Source organism: Felis catus, chromosome B4 (assembly GCF_018350175.1).
Source record: "Felis catus isolate Fca126 chromosome B4, F.catus_Fca126_mat1.0, whole genome shotgun sequence".
In the NCBI taxonomy this organism is placed as follows: domain Eukaryota; kingdom Metazoa; phylum Chordata; class Mammalia; order Carnivora; family Felidae; genus Felis; species Felis catus.
The window spans coordinates 37,841,694-37,869,475 of record NC_058374.1 but is presented as its reverse complement, the minus strand read 5'-3'; the positions used below and the strand labels follow the sequence as shown (position 1 = coordinate 37,869,475).

Sequence of the window (27,782 nt, the reverse complement as noted above, 5' to 3'; positions counted from 1 at the left end):
CCCTAAGGAGCCAGAACTTGAAAGAGTCACTTTCTCTTTGGTCCTCGGTTTCCTCATCCATGAAGTCAGGAGGTTGGACAAAAAAAGCACAGTGGCAACTGGAGCACCTGGAGCACTGTATTTGAAAGGACTGTGAGGTGGGAAAGATTCAATCAGCAATGTCTGTTGCAGGCATAGGAAAGTACAGACACCCTCACCATGCATTTGCACAGTCTAGGGATCATCTCTAAGTTCTTTCCATTCCAATGCTCCATGAGTTGAGGACAACATTGCAGGAAGCATGTGGAACTAGGGCTGCAGCTAGGGACACCTTAAGACAATGATGGCTTGTGAAGGCTTGCCTCTTGGCTGTTTCTCTAGTTTCTTCCCCATGGACTGACTCCAGAACACTAAGCCTAATGAAGCACCCCTCTAATGGAATGTCAGAATCCAATAGTGTGTTCGTTGTCACTTCCAACATGGTGTGTTCCATTGGGCTCTCCAAGCCAAAGCATGATACATATTCCCATCAGTGCTACCCTCCCAATGCACAAATATAGTAAGCTGTAACATCCCCAGATACAGGAACATCCCTACAGTGGGAGTTCCACACAGTGTAATATGTTAGAATCAGATGGTGGACTCAAAAAAGACCACCCTCCTTTATAAATAAGAAGGTGTGTTCCAACAGTATGGCGTGGTGCAGTGGGACCGCCTCTAACCCACCAGAAGGAGCTGTCCTCGCTGAGGAGAGAGCAGCGTGGCCTCTGGCCGGGGGCACCCATGAACATCACAGAGGTGCTCAGCAGGACTGTGGTAAGGGACAGAGGCAAAGGCTGTTTGCTGTAGTGGCCCTGACAGAGGTTCCTGGCTCAATGGCCACTTGGCTGCTGGCCACGTCCTACAAGTGGGTCTCCTTCTCCCCAATGATTAGTCCTTCCTTTGTTGGAGAAGGCCCACAGTCCTGGCTGGTACCACGGTCCAGACACAGGTGTTGCTTGGGCTGCGGGAGGCTGGGGTCGGGGGTGGTGAGCTGTTGCAGGCGCTGTGGAGAGAAGAAGGAACGAGTGGGTGCTACTGGTGAGAAAGACAAAGCTATTTCATCCTGGTTGTATCCCCAGGGCCTGGTACAGAGCCAGGCACACTGGGGGCAGCCAGCACGATATGAGTAAATACATGAATAAATATTTTGAGAAGAGAGAAGAGACGATCAATCCCGTGGCGATTAAGAGCATGAATGGGCTGGGTTCTAGTCCCAGCTATGTTACTACCTATGCAACTTTTAGGCAACCCATTTAACCCCTCTGTGCCTTATCTGTAAAACGAAGATAATAATAGTACACAGCTCATAGTATAGTGCCTGGCACAGAGTCAGTTGGTCAATAAGTGCCTATTATTTTTTATAAGGAGCAGTACTACTATTATTACTGTTATTGGTGCCATCTTCTTCCCCTCCTTCTTGCCTTGAATGCAGATGTGATGACTGGAATGATGACAACCTTCTTGTGACCATGAAGTGGTAAGCATGATGATAAAAAGACGTGCTCAGGATGGAGGTGCAGAAATAGAGGAAGAGTTTGGCCCTAACAACTTCTTTTCAGCAGCTGAACCAAACACCAGCAGCACCCATCTCTGGTCTCTTGATGTAAAAAGAAAATAAGCCTATTTGCTTATTGCAGGTCGGGTTTTCCATTACTTGTAGGCCAGATAGATTTCTGCAAGTGTAATGTCTTTGTGGAGCATGCGTTATCCCCTTTTGGGAAGGCATGTCTTAAACTCTAAACAGGGAGCTTTCGCCCATGCCTCCCCAGGCAGAATTAAGAAAAGAAACCAGGAATGAACCATGATAGCTGGTTATTAATTTCCTGGGAGCAAGGAATTTGTGCCCTATAAATCTCTGTCTGGGCACCTTGAAGTTCTTATTGTGACTCAGTTTCCTCCATAAGCATTTGACAGTGTACCCATGGTCAACCTGCCCACATGATCGGCTGGAGGTCAGATTCTGAAGGTCTAGGACTCTAGGTCTTTTGAGTGTTTCTGGAAATGAAGCCATTGGACTGGTCTTCAAAGACCCTTCTCTTTGAGATTTCATCAGACCAAAGAGCTGTCCCACACTCAGAGCTGGGCCCTGCCCATCGTGCCCTGCCTGCAACCTCACTCAGCAACCCCCTTTAATATATCACTTCCCCTGGCCCCTACCTTCTTGAAGGAACCCTGGGTCTTCAGAAGGGTGATGATGATGAACAGAGGGACGCAGACCATGGAGGACAGAGCCAAGAACCAGCCGATGGAGTAGCCCCAAGGAGGGTACACATAGATGTTGTTGTATTTGAGAGGTGTGTACTTGCTCAAGGAGAAGAGGAAAGTGGCCTGGAAAGAGGGAGAAGTGGATGCAGATTAGACAGAGAGCCCTTGAAATCCTCTCTTTAGCTGCTTAAATATCCAGTGACAGAGGACAAGTAAAATACACTGAAGTGGGGGCGCCTGGGTGTCTCAGGTGGTTAAGCATCCAACTCTTGATTTTAGTTCAGGTCACGATCTCAGTCATAAGATCGAGCCCTGCATTGGGCTCAGCGTGGAGTGAGGAGCCTGCTTGGTTCCTCTCTCTTTCACTCTCTCTCTCTCTCTCAAATAAATCAACTTAAAAGAATACACAGATAGATAAATAAATACACTGAGGTGCTTCAATGAGGTAGAATAGTAAAAGCCATTACAAGCTGTGGGCCAAGGCATCACTCCATGGAGGGCTGAGACAGGAGGTGGGGGGTGGGGGGGAGGGAGGAGGAGCCCTGAGCAGGCAGACAGAAAGAGACCATAACTGGGAAGTCTGGCGGCTGGATGGAGGCGCTATGAGAAAGGAAGGGAGCAGAAACTGGAGGGTAATGATGGTAAAGCAGAGAGATGAAATGGTCCCAGGAAGGAAGGGCAGGAGAACCAACCCAGAAGTGGAAATGGACCAGCCTCCCAAGGCAACTGGACAGGCAGGAAAAGAGCCCCAGAACCCGGGCATCCTGTTCCTTGTCCCCGAGTCTTCTGGATGTAGGAGGAGATATAGGGGTAGCTGGGTGGGCACATACCAGGCAAAGTCCAGGGGTCAGAAAGAGCCAGGAGATCTTCACCAAGGGCCATGGCCGGTAGCCAATCATGTCTTCAACGTTGTCATAGAACCGATCTGCTCCTGCCCAGGTGGGAGGGGAGTGTGAGAACAGGAGGAAGGGAAGAACTCACGGTATCTGGGAAGGACTCACCTGGCTTTGCACTCTTCCCCCTACCCTATGAGGGGAAACCGGATCCAGGCACATGAATGAAATGGGTCCCTGGCACCCCAACCACAAGGCAGGGAGCAAGGAGGAAGAAGGGGCTGCCACCAAAAAGCCAGGTGCCCTTGAGAGAGTCACCTAACCTCCCAGTTAAATCCTTTGGCCCCTTGTCTAGGAATGAAGACCCTACTAACCACAGAGGTGGGTGTGAGCCTAAAATGGGCACAATGACTGTGCAAACGCTCACTTATATATACCTCAGACATGACTTCAGTTTCAAGTCAAAACAGCAAAGTTCCCACTATTCCAAGCATAGCGTGCTGAACTCACATAAGGCCAGAAAGCCTCTGGGAATGGAACAACAGTCTAGATTCGACACTCTGGAGGAGCCACTCTGTGTTCTTAGAAAATCTTGCTAAGAGGCTCGCTTTGTGTTTGTGGAAACACTGACTGGATTTGTTTACTGTCCTTCTGTTTCCACGTTTGCTCCAGATCTAGATCCAGCCAGTCTCCCAAGAAGAAAAGTGCTGCTGATTGGGAAAGACAGTTGGAGGGCCCCCTAGCCCTTCCTCAGAAAAAAAAAAAAAAAAAAAAAAGGAACTTTCCGCTGATCACTGATGGGCATGAAATGCCACCATTAGGGAGTCATTCCTTTGGCTTCTAAATTTTTCCCCCGGTTAAAAACCAGATGTTACTAGGAAGGGGTAACATACTAAGGTTTCTCAGCTACTTATACCTTTCTGTGATTGAGTTTATCAGATCTTCTTTGAGGACAAGTTCTGAGGAGCAGTAGGGGAAAAACAGAAAGACATCAGATGCTTGAGGTGAGAAGACAGGTGACCTGTCCCAGGAAAGGAAGGGACACCAAAAAAGAAGGCCTAGGGTAGCAAAATAAAAACCTTCTCGTGGCTTTCCTACCTATGCCCACTACACGGCACCCACCTACCCTCTCTGCCCTGAGCCTTGTTACACTAGCAATGTGTTCCCCCCCAACCTGGTGCCGTGGAGTCAGATGGTTTGGGTATGATGATGCCTCCCCCACTTACTCTCTGTGTGAGCTCAGGCAAGAGACCTACCTCTCTGAGCCTCACCTCCCCTGCACAGGCTGTTGTGTGGGTTGAGAGAGAATGTATGATACAATCATCACGTTGCTTGGCATTCAGCAGTGCACGGACTCCATGCATAAAGATTTCTCCTCTACTGTCATCAGGCACAACAATGGCATGGATGTCACAGCACTCAGCACCACTGGCCAGTTGCCCCAGCACTGAGGGGGGTCAGGGAGGTTGAGGGCAGTCAATGGAAGGCAGAACTCACTTTAGTTTAAGAAAGAAATGCGTAACAGCCACAACAAAAAAAGCTACCTCAAAAACGTGGGAACGAGTTTTCTGTTCCTGGAAGTATTCAAGCAAGGTCTGGGTGGTAACCTAGAAAGGGAGTGTGGGAATGTGTGGAGGCTCAGACTACGTGGCCCTGAAGATCTCTTCTGACTAGGACTCCCACTGATGAAGTGCCTCCAGCAGTTTCCGCATCAAGAAAACGGCACACTGTTGTTTCTGATTCCTCTCACTAGTGCCAGAAATCAGTTTTGTCCTTACCGCAGCTCTGTCTGCCACAATGAGAAATGCCTGGGTTCCCAGAGGTGGACAAAGTTCCCAGAGAAAAGAACCAGGGCAGCAACACCAAGACCTATAGAAACCAGAGGGCTGGCACACCCCGCCTCTCACAACCTTAGGGGTAGGCTCTCCCCACCTCCCCCCCCCACACTTACCATACACCCAGCTGATGCAGATCACTTCAAACACTGCCAAGAAGAGCAGGCATATGCCACTGGAAGCGTAATAATCAAACAGCTGGAAGATATACATCCCGCCCTGCAGAGAGGCAGGGAGAGCTGGGCCTTGGCCAATGGGGGAGGGAACCCGCTCCTCAGAGACAGGGCGCACACCCATCTGGGCACACATCCTGCTCGGCCCATGGGAAATTGTTCCTTGCATCTGAAGGCAGTTTGGCCAGGCAAGACAGGCCCTTCATTTAACATCGGGACAACAACCTGACAGCTACGGGGACACTGGGAACTGCCTGCGCGGGATCGTAACTCCTAGAAGTTGGCCCCACCTCACTCTGAGAGTGCTCCGCTCCCCTCTCCAGGCCCGAAGGACAGCCAGGGCCAGACACTTACCGTGTTCTTAGGAGAAGGTCCCTCTCTTTCCTGTGGGGTTGGGTGGGTGGCAGAAGGTAAACCTGAAGCTGCACCCACCTTCTTTAATATGAGGAGGGGAATCTGGCTAAGAAGGGCATTCCTGACAATGTCATTGGACCAGCTGGATCCAACCATGCCTGAAACCAAATATCCCTAGACTTTGCAGTTTCCTGGCCCCCCCAAGGCTCCCTTTTCTGCTTAAGCTAGATTGCATTTGGTGTCTGTCACCCGACACGGAAAGACAGCTAACTAACACAGGTAGGTTCTGCCTCGTGGTCCCCACAACATTGCTGTGAGGAAGGTGGGCTCTGAGAAGGGTCACCAGTGCACCCCATGGCTCCCTCAGCCTGGAGCCCTGCCTGCAGGCCACCCCCCTCTGCTCACCTCCGTGACCAGGAAGAGCCCTAGCAGGTAGCACACGATGGCAATGGTGAGAATGAGAAGTTCTCGCCTCCCACTCTTCCGGAGCTGACCAGGGAACATGTCCACAGAGGCTGTCACCAGGCACTCCACACAGACAAACTGCGGGCAAGAGGGAAGCCGGGGTGAGAGGCACCACCTGCCCTTGGGCCTTGCCTGGCGTGGCCTTGCCCTGGTCGCCTCGCACCCCACTCACCCGTGCTGATGCACAGGAGCGCAGGAAGGGGCACAGGGGCAGAAACAGGGTGGCCAGCCCTGGCCTCGGCCGTATCTCTACAACCGAGGGTCCCAGCAGTGAGGGTTGGAGGGGGAAATATGTTCCGTCCCCAAGATGGGGGCGGGGCTGTGGGAGGAGAAAGCAGGTGGCCCCCCTCACAGAAGAAGGTTTTGAGGCCAAGGGTCACCCAACCAACTGCAAGGACAAACCTTGGAAAGTGGAGTGGGGCTTGGAATGTAGGTCAGGGGAAAAGGAGTTGGGGGGACGGGGGGAAAGCCCAGAACCTCAGAAGCTGGCAAGAGAGTCACCAGGGCAGGGAGGGTCGGGGTGGGGTGACGAACCTGGCTGTCCAGCCCTAGGAAGATGAGCATGATGAAGAAAAGGCAGGACCACAGCTGGGATAAGGGCATCATAGTCACCGCCTTGGGGAACGCGATGAAGGCTAGACCAGGACCTGCAGGCACACAGCACAGTCAGGAGAGCTCCTGGCTCTCACTGCCCTGGCGAAGAGCCCTCTCCCAAGGCACTGTGTGTGTGGAGGGGCAGGGGGAAGGGGGGAAGCGTTTAGGGGAGTGGTTCAAGAGATCAGGGTAGTTTCACCCCTTACTCTGCTCTCTGGTTCTGGGGAGTTGGCTGTGCATTGGTTCATCCATTTATCCATCCCTGCACACAACCGTGGGGCTCCCGCCCTCAGTGCCCTCCCCCACCTCCCTCCCTCCCATGAGAAGGCCCAAGCTCTGCCCCCAGATGCTGAAAGGTTCTCATAAGCCAGCTGCTGGGACTCCTGCCTGGGACCCTGTAGGAGGGATCTGTGTTCCCTGACCTCCCTTCCCCTCAGGGCCTAGACAGCAAAGTGGTACCTACCAGACTCGGCCACTTCAGAGATGGGCATCCCCTGCTCCTGGGCCATGAAGCCCAGGATGGAGAAGACCACGAACCCGGCCGCGAAGCTGGTGGCGCTGTTGAGGAAGCAGAGGGCGATGCAGTCCCTGCGGGGCGGGGCCAATGCAGAGGAACCAGGAAGGAAAATGAGGAAGAAATCCATCAAGGGAGGGGAGATCCAAAGACAGCAAGCGGGGAGAGGACAGGGAACAGGAAGGCAAAATATGCGAGAGGAGAGAAATGGAAGAGAGAATGGGCGAAAGACCACGGTCATGTAGTGGAAGGTGAGAGAAGAACGTGAGGAAGAAAGAAGAGGAGGGAAGGAAGACACTGAGTCTGCAAGATGAAGCTGATTCCCCGACCTCACTGCAGGCAGGTCTGGCGCCCCGGGGTCCCGCAGCGTCCCCGCCGCCCAGCCCTACCTGTAGCAGTTGTTGTGGTACTTGTTGTAGCTGCCCAGGGCTGTCAGGCACCCCTGGCAGATGGCGAAGGAGAAGAAGATCTGGGTGCCCGCATCCATCCACACCTACGTGAGACCCCAAGAAAGTGGCAGAGGGAGTGGGAGGGTGCCCGCCCATCACCCCTCAGCCTGGGAGGGTGCCCACCCATCACCCCTCAGCCCCAGCGGGCCCCCCTGGGTGTGCCCTCAGAGTTGCTTATTCCCCACTCTCTGCTCACAATCTCTTCACTGGCAGGCCAGGTTTAAATTTGCCTCTTTTGGGGGAGAGGCACCTGGGTGGCTCAGTCGGTTGAGCATTCAACTTCAGCTCAGGTCATAATCTCACGGTTCCTGAGTTCGAGGCCCACATCTGGCTCTGTGCTGATAGCTTAGAGCCTGCTTTAGATTCTGTGTCTCCTTCTCTCTCTGCCCCTCCCCAACTTTCTGTCTCTCTCTCAAAAATAAATAAACATTAAAAAAAAATTTTTTTAAGTAAATTTTCCTCTGGGGGCACTTCGTAGGCACCAAGTACTTGAATTTCTCAGGTGGAGTGGCGGTGCCCCAAGAAGGCAAAGCCTACCTGCAGGGCAGAACTGAGAGCACCTGGCTCATTCAACAAGTGCCACAGCCACTTCATTAAAATATAAAGAAAAACACCACCAGGACTCCACAGGGAGAGGGTGCAAAGAATGTGCTCAGACAAGTCCTAGAGGAGGAAATACAAATGGCCAGCAAATCTGTGGGAAAATGTCCAGCCTCACAGCAGTAAAAAATAAAAAAAAAAAATTAAGACAACAAAATGATACTATTTTGATCTATCAAATTACCAAAGGTTAAATTATTATCGAATCTCTCATGGGCCCTGCAGAAAAAAGGGTGCCCTCCAATACTGGGGGAGAAAGTCCACATTTCTCTAAAGCCAGTACATTTCAAGAACCTTAAAAGCACATGCTCTTTGACTTAGTGATTCCAGGGCTGACTGCCGTCAGGAAATAATCAGAGAGGTGGCAAGAGATTTAAATATCTCAAATATCACCCCATATTTAAATACAGCAATGCAGCTGTATATATGATCATAAAAAACTACATGACCTTAAATGTCCAAGAATCAGAGATTGAGAAAGTGATGACCCCCACCCCAGGGGTGAGCGTTCAGAGGACACGGGGCCTTGTCTGCTTTGCCCACTGCCCCACTCCATGGTCAGAGAGCCACCTGGCACTGAACGGGTCCTCAGTACATTTTGGGTGAATAAGTGACCAAATGGATGATGGATGGAGGACATATTATGCAAGGATTTAAAATGACTTCTACAAATGAATGTGATAGCATGAAAAATGCTTACAGTGGAATTTAAATGAAAAACAATGCATCCCTCTGTATATAAATATCTCAAATACATTAAAACAAAGATACACAACACCAACTAGAAAAAGAGTTGGAAGGAAATATACTAAAATGCTCATAGAGATGATACCTGAGTGGTGGGATTACAAGACACCTTTATCTAATTTTTCTCCAGTGGGGATATATTGCCTTTAATCTTTTTTTAAAATGTTTATTTATTTTTGACAGAGAGAGAGAGACAGAGCATGAGCGGGGGAGGGGCAGAGAGAGAGGGATACACAGAATCCCAAGCAGGCTCCAGGCTCCGAGCTGTCAGCACAGAGCCTGCTGCGGGGCTCAAACTCACAGACCGTGAGATCATGACCTGAGCTGAAGTCAGACGCTCAACCGACTGAGCCACCCAGGCGCCCCTTTTTAATTTTTTTGCAGGGGGGAATATATTGCCTTTAAACCAAGAGAAAAGCAACTACAGATTTTCAAAAGTACAGCTCTGGTTTGGGGTGGGAGGCATCTGGGAAAGGGTCCCCAGCACAACCCCTACCTGGGGGTCCTTGAGGCGAAGCAAATCTGGCTTCAGGTAATAGATGACACCCTCGTAGGCTCCCGGAAGGGTGATGCCTCGGATCAGTAGGATGATCAGCATCAGGTAGGGAAATGTGGCTGTGAAATAAACAACCTGGAGGGGAAGCGGGGCCAGGTCACTTCTGTTGGGGACACAGCTGCCAGGAGGTACCAGGGAGTTTGTGGTAGTCCTCCTGTCACCCCTCCTCAGGCAGCATGAGTCACACCCAGCTCAGGGTCCGACACCTTCTTAGAGATGCTGAGAGCGTGTGAGCACCTGTCTTCCTTTACACATTCCAGTGGGTCTTAGGTGCCCTGGCAGGCAGACTGTGAGATATACATCAGCAGGGCAAAGAGGGAACAAGGACAGGGAGGGGTACAAGCTTCCAGCCATAACATTTCGAAGACTATTTTAGAATTCAGGGGCACCTGGGTGGCTCAGTCGGTTGAGCGTCTGACTTCAGCTCATGTCACGATCTCCCAGTTCGTGAGTTCGCGCCCCACATCGGGCATCCTCTGTCCATCACCCACCCCTGTCCCTCCCCCACTCACTCTCTCTGTTTGTCTCAAAAATAAATAAACGTAGAAAAAAATAGAATCCAGAATCTGTTCTCCCTTAATCCCTCACCCTAGCTGGTCTCCCTATGCCCCTGGTGAGTGTGGGACGTGGTGAGGGAGGGGGAGCAGATCGCCACAATGACCTGTGGCAAAACTTAGACTGCACTTTTCCAGGCTTAGGGTTGGGCAAACAGCAGTGGCCTGAGCTCTGGGACATGGAGACACTCAGATGGGTCTACTCGGCCCCTGACCAAGTTTAGCTCCTTAACCCACGGGGATGGCAATATCTGTGTTATTATCACTATTTCTAGTTTTATTATAATTACAACAATCCGTGGAAAGGCAAGGCTGCCCCCCAAGAACAGGCTAATCAGAGAAGTCAGCATCCCGTCTACTCCTGGCTTTAAAAAGCATGAGGCATCCACCTGAGATTCCCTGGGTTGAAAATAAGTGTTCAAGTCTGAACTCTCTCAACACATACAATAAGCCACTCTTGTCCATTCTTGGCTTAAACCCCCGTGATTACTGGAAACTCACCACCTCAAAGATAGTTCTGTGTGCTAGTTCTTACCAAACATTGTCTTGTTGTGTTGTTAGGTGCAAACAGCAAGTCATAAAAGTGTATGATCCTAATTGTGTAATATACACACATAATAGATACAGATATACACAAGCATACTTAAAAAGGAAACTAGAAGGCAATACAGCAAAACATTAACAGGGATTAGTAGATCCAAACTGCCACCATGCTGGCTCCAACAGTGATTAGAGGGACTTTTATGCTTCTCATTTTGCTCTGCATGTTTCTTATGTAAACAGGTCTTTTAAAGTAATATTGAAAGAGAAAGTCCTTCCTTGTGCTGAGCTAACCTCTTCCTACCATTTTCCCCTGCTCTCACCATGCCTCTCTCCTAAACTACTCTTTCAGTTCTCCAGAGGGACTCTGTGAGTGTCTCCATGGATTCTGGGGGGCTGCAGAGAGCTTACCAGGAGCCAGAACACCTCACCTTGCCAGTGGACTTGACCCCTTTCCAGATGCAGAAGTAGCAGATGACCCAGGCAAGCAGGAGGCACAGGGCCAGCTCCCAACGCAGGGCCCCCAGGTCATGGATGCCTGAGGTGATGCCCAAAACACGTCTCCTGAGGATGGAAAAAATGAATAACCAGGTGAAAGGCTACAGGGGCACAAATCACCTTTGTCTTCAAGTCTCTTGATTCTTAGAGCTGACCCCACACATCTCAGGTTCCAGGCTTCCCCACCCCATCCCCCTGCACCTCCCCTATGGCCATGCCATGTTCCCACCTGTAGTCTGTATGCCCCTGGCCGTTAGAAGACCAAATCACGTAATCCCATAGGTATCTTTGTCTTTCTAACCATCCAGCTTTCTCTGTTGTACAGAGAGATAGAGATAGAGAGAGAGAGAGAGAGAGAGAGTGAGGGTGGTAAATAATAAATGGATAAGTAGATGGAGAGTAGATATTCAGGTTGATGCACAACTACATGGGTATCAAACAGAGGGGCTGAATGTGTTTTAGTACCTAAAGGGTGTAGGGAGTAGTGGAAATGTGTGTGCGTAAACGTTGGTGGACACGTGTGAGGTTTGGGTGACATGGGTCGTAAATGTGTGAGGGTGTAGGTAGACACATGTGAGTGTTGGTAAATAAGTGTGGGTTTTAGGTAAGGGTGAGGGTACAGGTATACTTGTGTCAGAACGAAGGTGGACACGTGGGCATGGGCAGATGTAAGTGTGTAGTCAGGGGAAGGGTGGAGGTGTGAGTATAGTGTTTGCCAGTTTTTGCAGTACAAATGCTTCCTCCTTGGCCAGTTTCAAGCCACGAACATGACATCACTGAACACAAAGCTGGGGAGCGATGTGCACAACCAGCTCTCCTTAGCTGGGACAGACTATTTGCTGTGCACCTGTGGACACGTGTGGGTTGAGATGTGAGTGTTCCCTCATGGCTCAGTGATGTGCGAGGTGGGGGTGGGAGGTGGGTAAGTGCTGAAGAGCATGCACAGAAAGGCTTGAACTTGTACTCCAAGTCCCAGACCTCAGATATCCAAATTTCCTGCTTGGGGCCCTTAGCACATGGCATCCAAGCCCAGCACCTACTCCCAGAATTCCATGACAGGTGAAGTGAAGTTCTCAGACGGGGTCACTGTGCGGGCTCCTGAATGGTTCATAAAGTCCACGCAATGCTCTGTTGGGAACAAGGGGTGGGGCGGGGGGCTGTGCATCAGCTGGGGACCAGATGGGGAGAGATGCCCTCACATCCTAGTCCCTCCAACCCTCTGACCTTGCAGCCCAGCAGTCCCCATGATTCCAGTCCCAAGAGCTTCCCCTGGAGCCCCCATTTCCCAGGAGTTAGCCACTCAAGTGGTTCATGGGACCATGTGCCTCCCTCCTCATGTGCCTCACACTGCTCTTGTTCCAGTGAATCTGGCTGTTTCTCTGGCCACCCCGCCCACCAACCTCTGACACAGACCTCGGATCCCCTCTGCCCCTACAACTTGCTCACTCTCTCTCCGCTCAGCAGATAAATGGACTGAGTTCTTGGGCTTTCTCTTCCCCCCACATGGCTTATGCTGTTCACATTTTGGGTCCTTCTCATCCTTCAGGCCTCAGCTAGCTCTTTCCCTCCCACGCTGTATAGTTTCTGCAATGTTTCTTTCACCCATTGCAATTTGTGATTGTTTTATTAACTTGTCTCTATCACTAGACCACACACTCAAGGAGGGCTGGGGCCACGTTGCCAGTGCTCACCCTTGGATCTCTAGCACCTGGCACAGAGGGAGTGAGGATAACCCCCTGCAGTTATATAAAACATTCACAGTCTTGTTGGATTTTTGGTTCTCTTAATGGGAACCTAGCCTAGGCTCCCACAAAACTGCACCAGAGGCCACAGAACTTGGCTTTGAGGCAAGTTATACCATGTGCTCTGTCATTGTTCGCCATCACCAGCCACCACAGGCCCAACCCCTAAGGAGAGGCCCCCTCCCAGGGGCTGAAATGATAGATACCTGTGTTCCAGGTATTGGTACAGGTTGTCCAGGGCAGCTCAGAGGTAAACGAGCTGAACAGGTAGAAGAGAGCCCAGGCGAGGATGATGATGTAGTAGATGTTCAGGTAGGACTCAATGACCACCGACGCCAGACCAATGCCTTCGGGAGTAGGGCAGGCATGGGGAGCAACAAATAGAATCCAAGAGATCAATGTTAGCCCAACAAAGTCACATAGAAGCTGCCAGCTGTGGCTAGAAGGACATTGGGTACTAAACGAACAGAACACCCGTGGTTTGCTTGTTGGCCTCAGAAGCCATTTACAGCATATTTTTCTTTTTAAATTTATTTTTATTTTTTAATGTTTTTAAATTTATTTTTGAGAGAAAGACAGAGCACGAGAAGGGAAGGGGCAGAGAGAGAGAGGGAGACACAGAATCTGAAGCAGGCTCCAGGCTCTGAGCTGTCAGCACAGCCCCACGCGGGGCTCGAACTCTCGAACCATGAGATCATGACCTGAGCCGAAGTCAGACGCTCAACCTCCTGGGACACCCAGATGCCCACAGCATATTTTTCTAAGTAAGAAAAGCAGGTTACAGAATACCATCTCAGGCATTCTTCCACTTTTGCAATATATATTTGAATGTATACCTTTTTTTTTTTTTCTGATGAGATAAAGTCTGGAAGGATTGTCATCCAAAAGTTAACGGTGGTTGTCTATCTAGGTGATAGGATTTCGGCTCATTTTTTAAAGTTTGTTTGTTTTTTACCTTTTGCCCATCTGCATTTTCTAGTTTTTCTGTGACAATCATGCATTACTTGTAAAATAAAAAGTGCAAAAACCGAAAGAAACCAGCAAGGAAAAAAGAAAGGAGAAGTGGTCGCTGACTGTCAAGAACTCTGGAGCGTGAGTCAGTCTCCACACACCACCTCGCTGCAGAGTGCGGGGCCAGAGTGTTGGCAGAGGCGTTCTCACACCCAGGAGCAGCCTGGAGGCTGGCTGTGGCTCCCTATCGGGGGGGAGGTACCAAAGGGCAGGCACAGTCACCCCCACCCAGCCCGTCTGCTCCTGCAAACGTGGGATCTTTGCCACAGTAATTTTAAAAGTAGCACGTTGCCAGGGAGGCTCTTAGTCCCGAGGTGTGAAAGCTGGGCAGAGGACAGATCACAGGCCTGTTTGTCCTGAGTCCTGAGTCCTCACCCGGGCTCAAGAACCAAGAACGACTTAAGGAAGGCCAGCTCAGCCCCAGGGCAGGTTGGAGAATCAATGCTGACTGTCAACAATACCACCCCTTGGCCAGGCAAGCCCACCCTGATTGTCTATTCCCGCTGGCCTGGCAAACTTGACCAGAGGCCATCCGTGTTTTCCTGCATCTGGGTCCCTGCAGAGCATCCAGGCACTGGGGGACGGGAGCCCTAAAGTGGCCGTGGCCAGGGCAACTTGGTCCTCCAGAGGGGCGGTGGCTGGGGCAGATGGTGAGGAGGGTCCCCCGGGGGAGCCGGTGGCGGGGATATTCAGAGCGTGCCCACAGACGCCCACACACCCAAACAAGCGGCCACTGTGCGGCCACTCGCCCGCCGGAACGCACTGTGCTCCCACCACCCGCCCCGTAAACACCAACCTGACCCTGGAGAAGGCAGGGCGCCAGGCTGGGGAGGGGAGGTGCCCCTTCTCTGAGAGGAGGAAGCTTGTGCCTGTGTGCAAATTGAAGAGGGAGGGTGGGCAAGCACAGGGTGTGCCCAGGCTCCCTGGGAGGTGAACTGTGGGCTGGGTGCAGTTAGGCAGGTGGCGGGCAGGCAGTAAGCAGCCTGGACCCTCCCACCAACATAGGTGCACACACCTTGAGTGAGCCTTTCCCTGAGACCCCAGGCCTTGGAGTCTCTTCAGCTTGGAAAAGACAGAAGGAGCAGCAATCGCTCCCCACAACCCCCATCCAATGCTTAGTCTGCTCCCCCTGTCTGTGGTGACTCCCTTGGAGAGTTAGTACATGCGTGCCAGAGAGGCCGGCCCCTGTTTCGGACACCCAGGGGCTCGTGTGGACCTTGGGATAGAGCCCAACTGGCTGGGACAGTAGGCTGCTCTGGGGTCTGGAGCAGAGCACTGAGAAACTCTGTGCTCCGGCTGAGGCCACAGCACTCCTGGAGCAGCCAGAACTCATGAGTAGAAATGCATGTGGGCCAAGCTTCCCCCTGCCCCAGCCGCTCACTGCTGCCGCTACAGGGGCCCCATGGACGCCCCAAGAGGGATCAGTACCAGACCAGTCTTGTACCCCAACCAACCCCCCAGTCAGTGGTCAGGGACCCGGCCTGCTCAGGAACCAGTGTTTCTCTACCATGCCCACCCCCGTCCAGCCTACCAAGCTGGGAAGCAACCCCAGACAGCCTAGTCCCTGGGCTCCCTTAGGGACTGACATGAGGGAAAGAGTCCTCTCCTCATTTCAAATATGCAAGAAACCTCTCAGAGACCAGGACTGGGTTTCCCATTGGCCCCCAGGGGACTGCTCCAATCAATTAAAGATGGGGTCAGGGAAGGACACTCCAAACTGCTCACACTAGTGCCAGCAACTCCATAGAGGGAACAGGAACCGTCCCTAACATAATCCCGAACACAAGAAATAGCATGAATTCGCAGCTCAGGGAGGCCTGGGTTCAAATCCTTAGCGAATGACCTCATTTTCTCATATACAAATAACTAAGAGAGTTATTACTGGAGGATTCAATGAGGAAATGCATGTAAAGTGCTTACATGAGCCCTAACACATAGCAGGGCTGAGCAGACGTTAGACGACATCATCTTCATCATCATGACTATTGTTATGTACTCTGGGACCACGCCATGTACCCAGGAACAGCTTTCCAGGAAGCCAAGGAAGATGAAGCTCAGGATTCCTCACTTGCAAGGACCCCTTCCAAGGCTCCTCATCTGAAGTTTCACTTGCAATTTTGTGCTGTCTTTCTTGAGGAATGCCTTCCTCCCCAGCATCTATAAGCTTTGGGCCCCCCAAAGTCTGGCGACACTTCCTGGGTCGTCCACAGCACTTAGCACGGGATGAGAGGCGAAGACTAGGAAGCGGTGGCCCCAAAGGAAGGGGAATGGGGTGACGGAGGGATAGAGGCCCTTGGGGGCCCTGGTAGGAGGGCAAAAGGGAACACTCACCCTGGAGAAGGGGGCAGATCTTCCTCCAGGCTGTCACGCTCCCTTGGCTGGTGTACTGGCCCAACGCCACCTCCAAGAAGAACACTGGGATGCCACAGGTGAAGAAGAAGATGAAATAGGGGATGAAGAAGGCTCCTGTGGAAGAAGGAGGCAGGAGCTGAGCCCTCAGTCCTCGGAGACCTGTGCCCCAGTGCTCGTCACCCTCCTCACCCTCCCAGGGGCCCAAGTCGGCTTCCTCCCATCTGCTGGCAGGGACAGGCAGAAATTTTCCAGTCTGAGCCCCACTCAGGATAGGAAAGGCCTTTGAAGAAAAATGAGTAAAAATTTAGGTGGAAATCCTAACAGACGCACTATTTATTTTCTCAGTGTGCTTCACAAACTCAGTCAGTTTATTATTTTTGGAACAAAAACATGTGTTCTGTATAATTTGATATGCTTATTAAATTATCAAGTTTGTTACATGTTAGAGAAAAACAAACAAAAACACCTTGGAAAAATTATTTTCCCTCTAATAATTTTCAGAGGGTTTTTTTTCCCCTCCACCAGGCTCTGGTCTGAACTGGGGTCTTAGCAGACAAGGCCCTTCCTCTGCTCAGGCAGATTCCCGGGCACTGGGGTTTCAGTAGCCATGTGATAAAGCACTGACCTACAGGCCCCCATAGGAGGCCAGGCCTAAAAAGCATCTGATAAATTATGGAATTTGAAGACAACCCTAAGCCATCAGTGCCCACTTCAGTCACTAAGATAGTGACCTCACCTCAGAAGTGTATCCATGGGTGAATGGAATATTGTTTACTGTACAATAATAACACTTAGCACCTATTTGCTGCTTACTGTATATAAGGCATTCTTTTTTTAAAATTTATTAATGTTTATTTTTGAAAGAGAGAGAGAGAGAGAGACAGAATGTGAGCAGGGGAGCGGCAGAGAGGGAGGGAGACGCAGAATCCAAAGCAGCCTCCAGGCTCTGAGCTGTCAGCGCGAATTCACAATCCATGAGATCATGACCTGAGCCGACGTTGGACGCCCAACCAACTGAGGCACCCAGGTGTCTTTGTAAGGCATTCTTGTAAATGCCTCACCAGCATCAAAATCCTCATCAAAGCCACCTCCTGTGGTGTAGGTACTATTGTTATCCCCATTTTACAGATGGGAAAACTAAGACACAGATGAGGAAACTGAGACGCAAACCCAGCTGGTCTGATCCTGAGTCTGTGCTCTTTTTTTTTTTTTTAAGAGAAAGAGAAAGAGCTCAAGTGTGAGCAGTGGAGAGGGGAAGAGGGTGGGGGAGCTCAAGTATGAGCAGGGGAGAGGGGCAGAGAGAGAGAGAGAGAGAGAGAGAGAGAGAGAGAATTTCAAGCAGGCTCCACAATCAGCATGGAGCCCAATGAGAAGCTCAATCCCACAACCCTGGGATCATGGCCTGAGCTGAAATCGAGAGTCAGAGACTCAACCAACTGAGCCACCCAGGCACCCCGAGCCTGTGCTTGTAACCACTGCATCATAAGACCTCTCAAGTAATCCACTTTACTTTGTAGACAAAATAGAAAGTGCAAAGGAAAAAAGCATTGTACACCTTTTCAGTTTTTTATACACACACACACACAAACACATACATACTTCTTTTTTTGCAAAAGTGACAACCTACTATAATCACTTGATAACCATTTAAAAACACATCAAGAACCTATTATATCAATAAATACATATGTCATAATTTTAATGGCTATATAGTATTCTGCCTTATGCATCCACCCTAGTTTATTCCATCAGTACTCCCACTGGCATTTTTGGTTGTTTTATTGGAAACTCTGCTGTGATCCGTTGTCCACAGCCTTGTGCACTTGCCTAATTTGCTCCTCAGTATAAGTTTCGAGTAGACAAATTTGTAGGTCAGAGGGTAAGCATATTTTTTTTTGCTTTTTTTTTTGTGGTAAAATATATATAACATGAATTTTACTTTTTAACCATTTTTAAGTGTACAGTTTTGTGGCATTCAGTACATTCACATTATTATCCAACCATCACCACCATCAATTTCCAGAACCTTCTTACCCAACCCAATCTGAAATTCTGTAGCCGTTAAATAGGAACTCCTTGTTCTCTGCCTCTCCCCAGCCCCTGGTAACCACGATTCTACTTTTTCTCTGTGAATTGCTATTCTAGACACCTCATAAAGAGGGATCATACAGTGCTTATGCCCTCAAGGTTTATCCATGCCATTTTAAGGCTGAACAGTATTCTCTCTTGTGTATATACCACATGTTTGTCTATTTGTCCATTGAGGGACATTTGGGTGGATTTCCACCTTTGGGGTTTGAACATTTTTTTAAGGTCTTTGACATGCATTTCCAAATCGCCCTCCCAGACTCTCATACCAATCTGTGCTGCCAGTAGCGATATGTGAGAGTGAGACAGAAGGATTTGCGAGTCTTCTGGGCCCTACAGAACCATAACAGCCAGTAACTCTGTGAGTCCTGACGTCTTTTTTAACCCCAGGTTTGCCGGTACATCCTGAGTACTGCTGGAACATTCCTCAACCCAGTGCCGGTACCATCACTGACTCCAGTTTATGTGGCTTAGGTGGCTGAGGGGCAGCGTTCAGAAGTGTTTGGGCTGGGGGCTCTCCCAGAGGGCACTTTCCCAAAGTCTGGACTGTGTGGTCTGTGACCCATGGACCCCTTCTGCTGGCTTGTGCGGAGGCCCTTCTCTCTACTGAAGGAGACAGTCTCAGCTCTACCCTTGGCATGTAGACTTCAGCCCCACGGAAACTGGGGAGAGCTCAGGAGGCCTGGAGTTGGGCCGCCGTCAGCCTGAGTCCACCCCAGAAGGGCAGTGAGGGCCTGGGCCATGGGCAGCAGTGAGAGGAGGTTGGTCCTGGATCGCCTGGATGGTTCCTCCATCCTTGGCTTTCTCCCTGGGTTTCCAACGCACTATCACTGCAAACACACTCCCCTCTAATGAACTTCTGAGAATCCTCACCTGGGGAGATTGCCCTGGCCCACATTTCTCTTGGCATCTGCCCAGACTCTGGGCACCAAAGGCCTGATGATGCCCCACAGGAATCTGTGAAGACAGGATAACTTGAGACGTGTTTATAATCTCCCTCCCTCTGCTCTAAGGTAGGCTTTATTACCTCTGCCAAACACACACTCCTGAACCACTGAGTTTCCATTGTCATCTGGAAACTCAGAATTCATAAAATTCTCTCTCTGAGTGAACCATTTTTTGAAGATGATCTAGTTTAGTGACTCCCTGCTTTTTTGTGATCAAAGACATTATTATACCAATAACATTGTTTTTTATCCCTTTGGAAAGATTTTTCTCTACAAAACTATTTATTAACTAATAATAATTATCTATTAAGCAATAATAATTGATTCATTTATCAGTAAAAACTATATTTAACTGCCGACTGAGAATTATGGTCAGCTTGAGATAAACCCTATTATCGCAATGAGTTAGTGCAATTGTAAAAGCCTAAAGCAACGGGTTGACATTTGAGTTGGTCCGTGAAGTCATGTCCCCCACACAGATCCATTATCAAGTTGTCTGCAATGAGGAACATGTGTTACTACTTTCCTAGACCCCCACACACCAGTGACCTCAGATCGGGACCTTTGATCTGGCTCAGCGTCTCTTGTTAAAGGTGAGGGAAACACGCCAGGGCCGGCGGGGGGGTGGGCAGTGTGCCTCTTCCAGGTACTTAGGTTGGGGCAGAGCTCAAGTGAGGACACAAGGGACAGAAATGAACACAGACCCTGGCCAGGAAATGCAGTCTGGTTCTGCCTCTTCGCAGATGACCCAGGCTCAGCCCAGCGTCACTGCACACTGGCACAGGTGCTTGTCTCCCCAGGCCGCCCCACAGTGCAGAGGCCACAGCCACAGTGCAGCCACCAGGTGGGACGAGGCAGCGTGGGCTCTGGAACCCGAAAACCTGTCTCCTTTTCGGACGGCAGGGAGAGGATGCGGGAGCCTGCGAAGGCTACCAGCTACCAGGCGGTTCTACGGTCTTGGGCAAATCGCTAAACATTCTGAGCCTCCACATGCTCTATGAGATGAGGGCTCAGCCTAAGTCCTCTTTAGCTGGAGCATTAACGCCCTGTGTGTCCGTGAAACTGGCCTAGGACGGTTCAGTTCGTGAGTTCAAGCCCCACATCCGGTTCTCTGCTGTCACCGCAGAGCTAGCTTTAGATCCTCTGGCCCACTCTCTCCCTGCCCCGCCCCTGCTCATGCTCTCTCTCTCTTTCTCTGGCTCGCTCCCTCTCTCTTTTTGTCTCTCAAAAATAAACATTAAAAAAAAGAAAAGAAAAGAAACAAGTTCTTCTTGCTTCCCCTGATCTCTGGCCAGGATTCATCCCCCACTCCCAGGCCTGGCTCCATATCCCTGACCTGCCAGGAAACCCCAACGCTATTTCTTTGGAGCCATTAGTTCAAGCAGCTTGTAATAATAACTGTAAGTTTTGAAACACAGAACAAGTTACATAGTAGATACTCAGTAAATAGTTGTCAAATTAAATATGAATCGTGTTTAGAAGGATTTTCTAAACAATGATTATCTTTAAATAGGAATGTTTCTTCTTTTTACCTTTCTGGAATGTTTCTAATTTCACAATATACATATGCAATTTGCACAAGAAGAATAAAGATATTTTCAAAAGGGAAAGATGAATCTGTCCAGTCACAGGGGTGCCTGGGTGGCTCAGTCGGCTAAGTGTCCAACTCTTGATTTCAGCTCAGGTCATGATCTCACGGTTCACGGGTTTGAGCCCTGAATCAGGCTCTGTGCTGGTAGCACAGTTCCTGCTTGGGATTCTCTGTCTCCCTCTCTCTCTCTCTGCCCCTTCCCCCGCTCACTCTCTATCTCTCTTTCAAAATAAATAAAAATTAAAAACTTAAAAAAAAAGAATCTCTCTAGTCACAAATAAATTCATATAAATGAATTCTTCCATTTGTATGAAAATTCCAAGTAGGTAAATCTATAGCCACAGAAAGTAGATTAGTTGTCACCAAGGGTTGGCAGGGACACGGAATACAGTGACTGCTTATGGCTTCGGGGCTTCTTTCTGGAATGATGAAAATGTTCTAAAATCAATTGTGGTGATGGTTGCACAGTTCTGTGAATAGGCTAAAACCATTTAACTGTACACGTAAAAAGATTAATCTGGCCCCTTCCCACCATACCCCTACTCATTTTTATTACCAGTGCTGAAAAATAATAAAATTAATGTTCCTTCAATTAAAAAAATCATAAACAAGGTAATATCACCTCTCTGATCAAATTCTTCTCCAGTTCCCATCTCACTCAGAGCAGAGGCTACAAGATGTGGGCCCTGTTACCTCTCTGATCCCTTCCCCTACTCTTGCCCCCATCTGTCTCTGCCCTCCTCTTCAAACATGCCAGATGCACTTTCACCTCAGGACCTTTGCACTCGCTGTTTGCTCTGTTTGGAATGTTCTTCACCTGAGAACTGTCCATACGATTCACTCCTTTACCTCCTTCAAGTCTTTCCTCAAATGTGACCTCCTCAGCTAAAGCTTTGCAGGTCACCTTGCTCCACATTTTCAACCCCACCCTCTCCCCACCGATGACCCAGCTTTGCCCCGCCCCTTCTCTGCTTTGCTTCTCACCGTTCCACAACTCGCCATTCAACATACCACGCATTTTACTTGTTTGTCTGTCATCTGCCACCTTGCACTAGGAATATGTTCTGTTTTGTATCTAGAACACTGCCTGGCCCAGGGTAGGTCCACAGTAACACAGGTTGAATGAACGAATCCTATCAGCCACTGACACTGTCCGGAATAATGAAGGATTGTTAGTAGTGTATCTTACTAAACACTCAGATTCCTTGGTCCTGCCCATTACCTCGATTAACCTTCACCGGAGCCCTGGGAGGCACCATCCCTATTTCACAGAGGAAGACCCTGAGGCGGAACTAGAACTCAGACCCAAGCCCTCCAAACTCCATTCCAGCCTCCTTCTGGTTTACCGCATCGCCAGGCAGGAGGCGCCCAGGTGGGCCCTGCCTGGCAGTCAAGGCACGGCTCTCCCCACCACGCCTACCTCAAAGTGAACTCACCACCTCCATTTTTGTAGCAGAGATAGGGAAACCTCCAGACATTGCCCAGCCCAATGATCTCCCCGGCCACTGACAGCACAAACTCCATCTTGTTGGTCCATTGGCCCCGATCCTTCACCTGGTCCTCGCCTTCCTGGTCCAGCTTCTCTCCCTCCTCAGGGAGCCAGGAGACCACAGGAGGCCCGTCCTCGGGGACTTCCATTTTTCTGTCCATAGCCACGGGGTAGATGGGGGGGCCGCCGAGCCGGGAGCGGGCAGGATGGGGAGACAGGCGCGCCTGGTGGGAGGACAAGGGGTGAGCCGTGCAACCCCAGTGTGTGCCCCGCCACCCCTGCTTTCTCCATCCTCGTCTTTTGTCATCCGTATAACATTGCTGTAATATCTCATATGGTTGCAATATTGTTTAATATTGTCGGACTGTTGATTTTCTTCCCGAACTCTCAAGGACTTTTACACCTGAAGTTACACTTTGCTCTCATAACTCAGAGACCAAATAGGGAGCCAATCTTAGTTTGTCCATTTTGCAGATGGAAAAACCCAGGCCTCGAGAGATGAAGACCACGCAGGAGTGGACTGGGAGGAAAGGGCTCGGGTCTTTTATTCCGAGTCCCTTTTGAGCTTTACAGCCAGCCACCATGCGCGCTGGGCCCATCTGCCCAGCTCCACAGGGTCCACTGGGTGGCACCAGCCCAGCCTCCGGCCTCCAGCCCAGGAGAGATCGAAGCCTGCCAGGGGTGATAGGAGGTCAAAGGGCAAGTGTGGCTTAGGTGACTGCATGGTCTTCCCCTAGCGGTTGTGTGCTCACTCCCGTGCCAGGTCATTGATCGGCTCAGGGTAAACATGGGAGCCAGCTAGCCCTGGGTGTCTGATTGGGAGGGAAGGAGAAGGTGGGGCCTCTGAGCAAGGCCAGGTGAGACCCAGAATCGGCACCAGAACCAAGTACCTACGGCCTTCAAGGGAAACCTGGCTCCTTTTCTCTCCGGCATACCTCTGTCCTGAGAACACGCAAGGGGTCCTGGTGGGAGATCCCAGGGCGAGACTCACTTGGGTAGTGGTCATCTCCGGGTCAAGGTGGCCCCTCATGGGAGACCCAGAAGTGGCTGCCCATGACAGCGGGTCACTGCTCTTCCTCAGTCCCTGCTCCCCTAAAGAGCCCAAAGCTCCCTGAACTGCCAGAAAACTGACGTGGTCGTTCTCAGCTTTACTCTGTGCCTGTCATCATCCATTTGTCAACCCCCGGGAGATAAATTGCAGCACTGCGGTGTTGTCCTGGAATCCGTGTTTGCCTTCCCCTCCCTCCCCTACACACAGCTGCCCTGAGGCCACCTCCGCCTTGGCTCCCAGTGAGCTGCCAGGAGGAGGTGCCCGGGCTCCAGAGGGAAGCGCCCACCCACTGCCCCTCACCTCCAGGGGCGCTGGGGGAATCAAAGTGACCAGAAGCTACCAAGTGCTCCGTGCTTCTCCAAGGCTCTAGACAAACACAAGGGATTCTTTTTACTAAAAGAAGTGTCTGTGTTTATTTGTTGGTCCTTTTAACCCAGGCAACAGCCCAAGCCCAAGTCAGTTAGAAAGGCGTGGCAGGAGCCATTTGAGGTTATGGAAATTTTTGAAGGTGACTTCGAGGGTACAGGTTATCCCAGGAATGGGAAAGCCTGGCAGGGGGAAATTCTGGTATGGGGACTCAGAGGGTTCCACTGCAATCACAGCCCAGGACAGGAGATGAGGAGAAGCACCCAGTGGAAATCAGAGGTCTTGGGCCTCTGGTGTCAGGGAGGAGGGAAGGGAGGAAGAAGGAAGGGAGGAGGAGGAGAGGGAGGAGGGGAAGAAAGCTCCCAGGTTCAGAGGAGACTGTCAGACCTCAGGTTGGTGGGGGGGGTGGGGGGGCGCTTTGAGAGCCAGAGTGTCAGGTTGGAAAAACAGGGCAGTCTGGCCCCAGGGGGAAAAGTTGGCGGGTACCCGAACGAGCTGTAGATGTTGTTACATAACTGGGGTTAGGGCACCCTGACCAATGGCCCCCAATTCATTATCAAACAAATGAATGGATGAGTGGAGGAATAAATGAATGAATTCAAAAATGTTAATGGAAAAGCACCAGACATGAAACCCAAGTTCTAGTCCAGACCTAGCCAATAATAATATTAACAAAAGTTAACGTTGTGCCAAAAACATACACTTCTTTGTGTATGTTACTAAATTTCATCTTCATTAAAATCTTTGACGTAGGTATTACTATTAACTCCATTTTATAAATGAGGAATTGAAGCTCAGGGAGGCTAAGGAACAGAACTTGACACCCACCAGGTGTTCAGGAAAACTATTTTTGAATGATTTGAATAAACTTACCAATACACTAAGCGGTGGAGCTGAGTCTCTAACTTGCTGTGTGACCTTAGGCAAATCACACCTCCTCTCTGGGCTTTAAGTCTCCCTGGAAGAGAGAATGATCCCTGTCAACAAGGGCATTGGGAGGGTGGGGAGTAAAAATAAGATCCATGAAAGACAAGGAGAGATTTTTGCCTTTGCCTGACCAAGTACCAAGAGCTATAGTGTAGCTCAGCTCAGGGTGAGCCCCAGCACACAGGTCACCAAAGGGGTGGTCAAGGGACAAGCCTTACTTCGCAGACCAAAAGCAGCTATTCCAGGGCCCAGTTGTCCTGGACAGTTGAAGGAGGGGAGACCTGCTGGGGCAAAGGAGTAAACGGAGGGAAAACCAGAGGCGAGTGCAGGATGAGGAAGCAAATCTGAGAGCCCGGCTCAGGCACAGGGTTTGGGTTGTATCGGGATGGGGGAAGGGAGACAAGAGAACATACATTGATGAGCTGATAGTGATATATTTTTTTTAATGTTTAAAGGTTACTGGGAAGATCATAATTTGTGTGTTAGAATGAAAAACCGGAATGGCAGAATGAAAGCAAGAGCATGTGAGAAGGAAAGCTGGCCTAGAGCCACGGCAAAGCCAAGGGGAAACAGGCTGATAGTGCAGCAAGTGCGATTCAAGTTAGACTCAGGGAAGAAGTGTCCAGGAGGATGTCAGACACAAAAACAAGCCATACAGAGCTCTTCTTCTGGGGTGACTTTTAAGAAGCCAAGAGGATGGCACGCCCCACCTTTCCGCCTCCCTCACCCCGTCCCCACGGTACCCTTCTACCCGCCCCCCCCGCTGTGTGCTAGGAATAAACAACGGTGTCATCCACAGTTGAGATGCCTTCCAGAGATCCCCCCCTTCCCAAGGGTCCACCCGTCTCGGTCAGCTCTCCAGCCGCTCGCACCACCTTCCCACCCCCGCTAAGCTGGAGCAGGGCACGGGGCACGGATTGGAGCTCACCGCACATCCATGCCCTCCAGAAGCAAAGACACCTACACCCACACTGGGCTCAGTCTGCCCATCGAGGAAATCTTCAAGAGGCCTAGCAAGTCCGGAATTAACCGTGTTCAGGAGCTGGGCATGAAGACGGAGGCCTGGCCGGGGGCTAGCGGAGGAGCAGACAGGTGGGGAAATGCCGCCCCCCGTGTGCCGCCGGGATCCCAGTGCAGCCCATCACCCTCCCGGGCCAGCCCCGGCTACGGGGGCGAATGGGATGCCCCAGCCCCTGCTGCAGCCCACACCCACATACCAGTTCCTTTTTCCGTACACACACTGGTGCCGTTCCCGTCACGTCCCTTTGCACACACATACCTGTGTGCATGGCACCAAAACCTGACTCCGTCTAGTCCTTCACACCCTGTGGGCTGCTCGCTTCAGCTGGTGGCCGCCTGCACCTCCCGGCGGCTCCCTCGTTGCCCTTCCCTGGCACAAGCATGCTCATGCCTCCCCGGCTCCCCGAGCTGAGGCTGCTTCCTCCTTCTGGGAGACAGTTGGCTCCCTGCTTGCCCTGCCCCACCTGTGGGGGAGGGCAGAAACCCCTCATCTGCGTGGCTAATTGCAGGTCATGGGCCCTCAGGAATGCCCAAGCTTTCTCCTGTCTGCTCTCCCTTCCCACATTGCTGGGCACTGTCTGCTTCCCCTCCCTGTCAGTCAGGTGACCACCCCTCTTTCCCCGCTTGTCTGGGGCCAGCCCCCGATCTCTGTACTTTCCCAGGATGGTCCCTGAGCATGGTTTGGGGAAGCTGGGGTGATGCCCCTTGTCCTAAGAGTCCCAAGCATCAGACTTTCCTCCGGTCCCAGGTTTTTGTACCACAGACACACACACTTCTGCAAAGCTTTGCCACCTGGGACTCAGCCCTCCAGCCCCTCTGAGGCACCTCTCAGGCACTGCGAAGGCACATCCAGTCCTCCACTTCCTGCTCACCTCAGTCCTGATCTCCGCTCCCGTGGTCAGCTCAGCTCCATGCCTTGGGTCCCCAGGACAGTCCCGGGGAAGCGGCTTGCAAGAATACCCAGAAAGACGGGACCTGAGAGGGAAACCGTCCACCTCTTCTCCTTCCCTTTTCCTCCCAGCTCAGAATCCCGTCCAAGTTGTTGTCCTGGGACTCCCAGACAGAAAGCAGCTCTGTGTGTGTGTGTGTGTGTGTGTGTGTGTGCACGCACTCACACACACCAGTGTATTGGGAAGTGAAGGGACAGAGAAATACCACAAGCAACAGGAGGGACTGAAGCCAAAAGTTTGTGCACCAGGATTACAACATCCGACTTCAGGAAGCCAAGTCCTCTGTCCCCAGCCCCCCACCCCCATCTCTCTCCTGCTGTGGGCTGCCCCCCCCCCAGCCCTCCTAGTGGGTGCTGTCCCAAGACGGTCCCTCCAGACCAGCTCAGAGACTCATACCCAATCTCATCTCCCTCCTTTCTTTCGTCCCTCCCGCCTTCCCCCTTCTCACCGTGCCCCTCCAGCACCAGCAACTTCTGAGGGAAGAAATGAAGATGTACAGGTCAGGGAGCAGCCTTCTCTCGCCAGAGGAGTAGGATGGGAGCCACCAACCCCACGGTGGAAACTGACAACCTTAGGAGGGGAGTTGGCCTCAGTGACGAGGGCTCAGGAGGAGGGTGAATCACGCACTGGAGTTTTCCACCAAGTACCTGCCCTCTGTGGTTTCAAGGCAAGGCTCTGGACCTTCACAACCACTACCCTATTCCCTGGGATTTTCCTAGAGAAAGTGCCCACAGCATACTTCAAGAAACCTAATCTAGAAAGGACACAGGTTTACAGTCAGACGGACCTGAGTTTGAACCCCTCCTCTGTTCCACCAGTCAGGGCAGCTAGGCAAGGATCTGAGCCTCAGTCTTCCAATCTGTAAAGGGTACAAAACAATGTCTACTTACTTTTCAGGGTTAAAGACAATATGGTAAATTGCTTAGGATATTGTAGGTGCTTAAAGGCGAGTGGGGGTCGGGGCGGTCATTGGTGTTTGTTGTGTGTCCTCGGGACGCAGGGGCTGGGATGATGGGTGTCTGGGCCCAGGCAGCAGCAATTATGTTCTGGTGACCTCTCAGCACTAAGGCACACAGCTGAGACAGCCTGGCAGCTGTCAGTGGTGAATTGGTATTTGTTGAATAAATGTGTATGCCCCCCGCCATGAGTGAGTTCATCCAGAACGGGGTCCTTATCATTATTCCTGAGCATGCCCTCGTGGTGCTGGGTACAGGACCGTCCCCTGGTCGGTCATTCATTCAGAACAGCCAGTGTCTCTTTCAAGACAGTGAAGGTGCTTTTTCAGCCCCAGGTGCTGAGGAGGGAGGGGA

General features: G+C 51.0%; 1 protein-coding gene across 11 annotated transcripts; it reads right to left on the bottom strand.

Annotated features, from left to right (window-relative positions):
• Nucleotides 1-99: 99 nt before the first annotated feature.
• On the bottom strand, nucleotides 100-27,059 carry SLC6A12 (solute carrier family 6 member 12). 11 transcript variants are annotated; one of them, XM_045061238.1, is made up of 17 exons: nucleotides 26,921-27,059; nucleotides 26,395-26,497; nucleotides 24,449-24,533; nucleotides 22,106-22,382; nucleotides 16,023-16,157; nucleotides 12,887-13,027; nucleotides 11,979-12,066; nucleotides 10,872-11,004; nucleotides 9,287-9,421; nucleotides 7,384-7,487; nucleotides 6,944-7,068; nucleotides 6,421-6,533; nucleotides 5,827-5,964; nucleotides 5,011-5,113; nucleotides 3,057-3,157; nucleotides 2,179-2,349; nucleotides 100-1,024 (listed from the first exon to the last, which is right to left on the bottom strand). In XM_045061238.1, the coding sequence occupies exons 4-17, from the start codon at nucleotides 22,317-22,319 to the stop codon at nucleotides 881-883; spliced, it is 1,845 nt and encodes a 614-aa protein (XP_044917173.1). In that variant the 5' UTR covers nucleotides 22,320-22,382; nucleotides 24,449-24,533; nucleotides 26,395-26,497; nucleotides 26,921-27,059; the 3' UTR covers nucleotides 100-880. The 11 variants fall into 11 exon arrangements, 10 of the variants coding, with proteins under 10 accessions (XP_044917173.1, XP_019689907.1, XP_019689908.1 ...); XM_019834348.2 differs by lacking the exon at nucleotides 26,921-27,059 and adding an exon at nucleotides 23,510-23,575 and having other exon boundaries at nucleotides 26,395-26,703; XM_019834349.2 differs by lacking the exons at nucleotides 26,395-26,497; nucleotides 26,921-27,059 and adding exons at nucleotides 23,510-23,575; nucleotides 25,782-26,350.
• Between the last annotated feature and the right edge of the window lie 723 nt (nucleotides 27,060-27,782).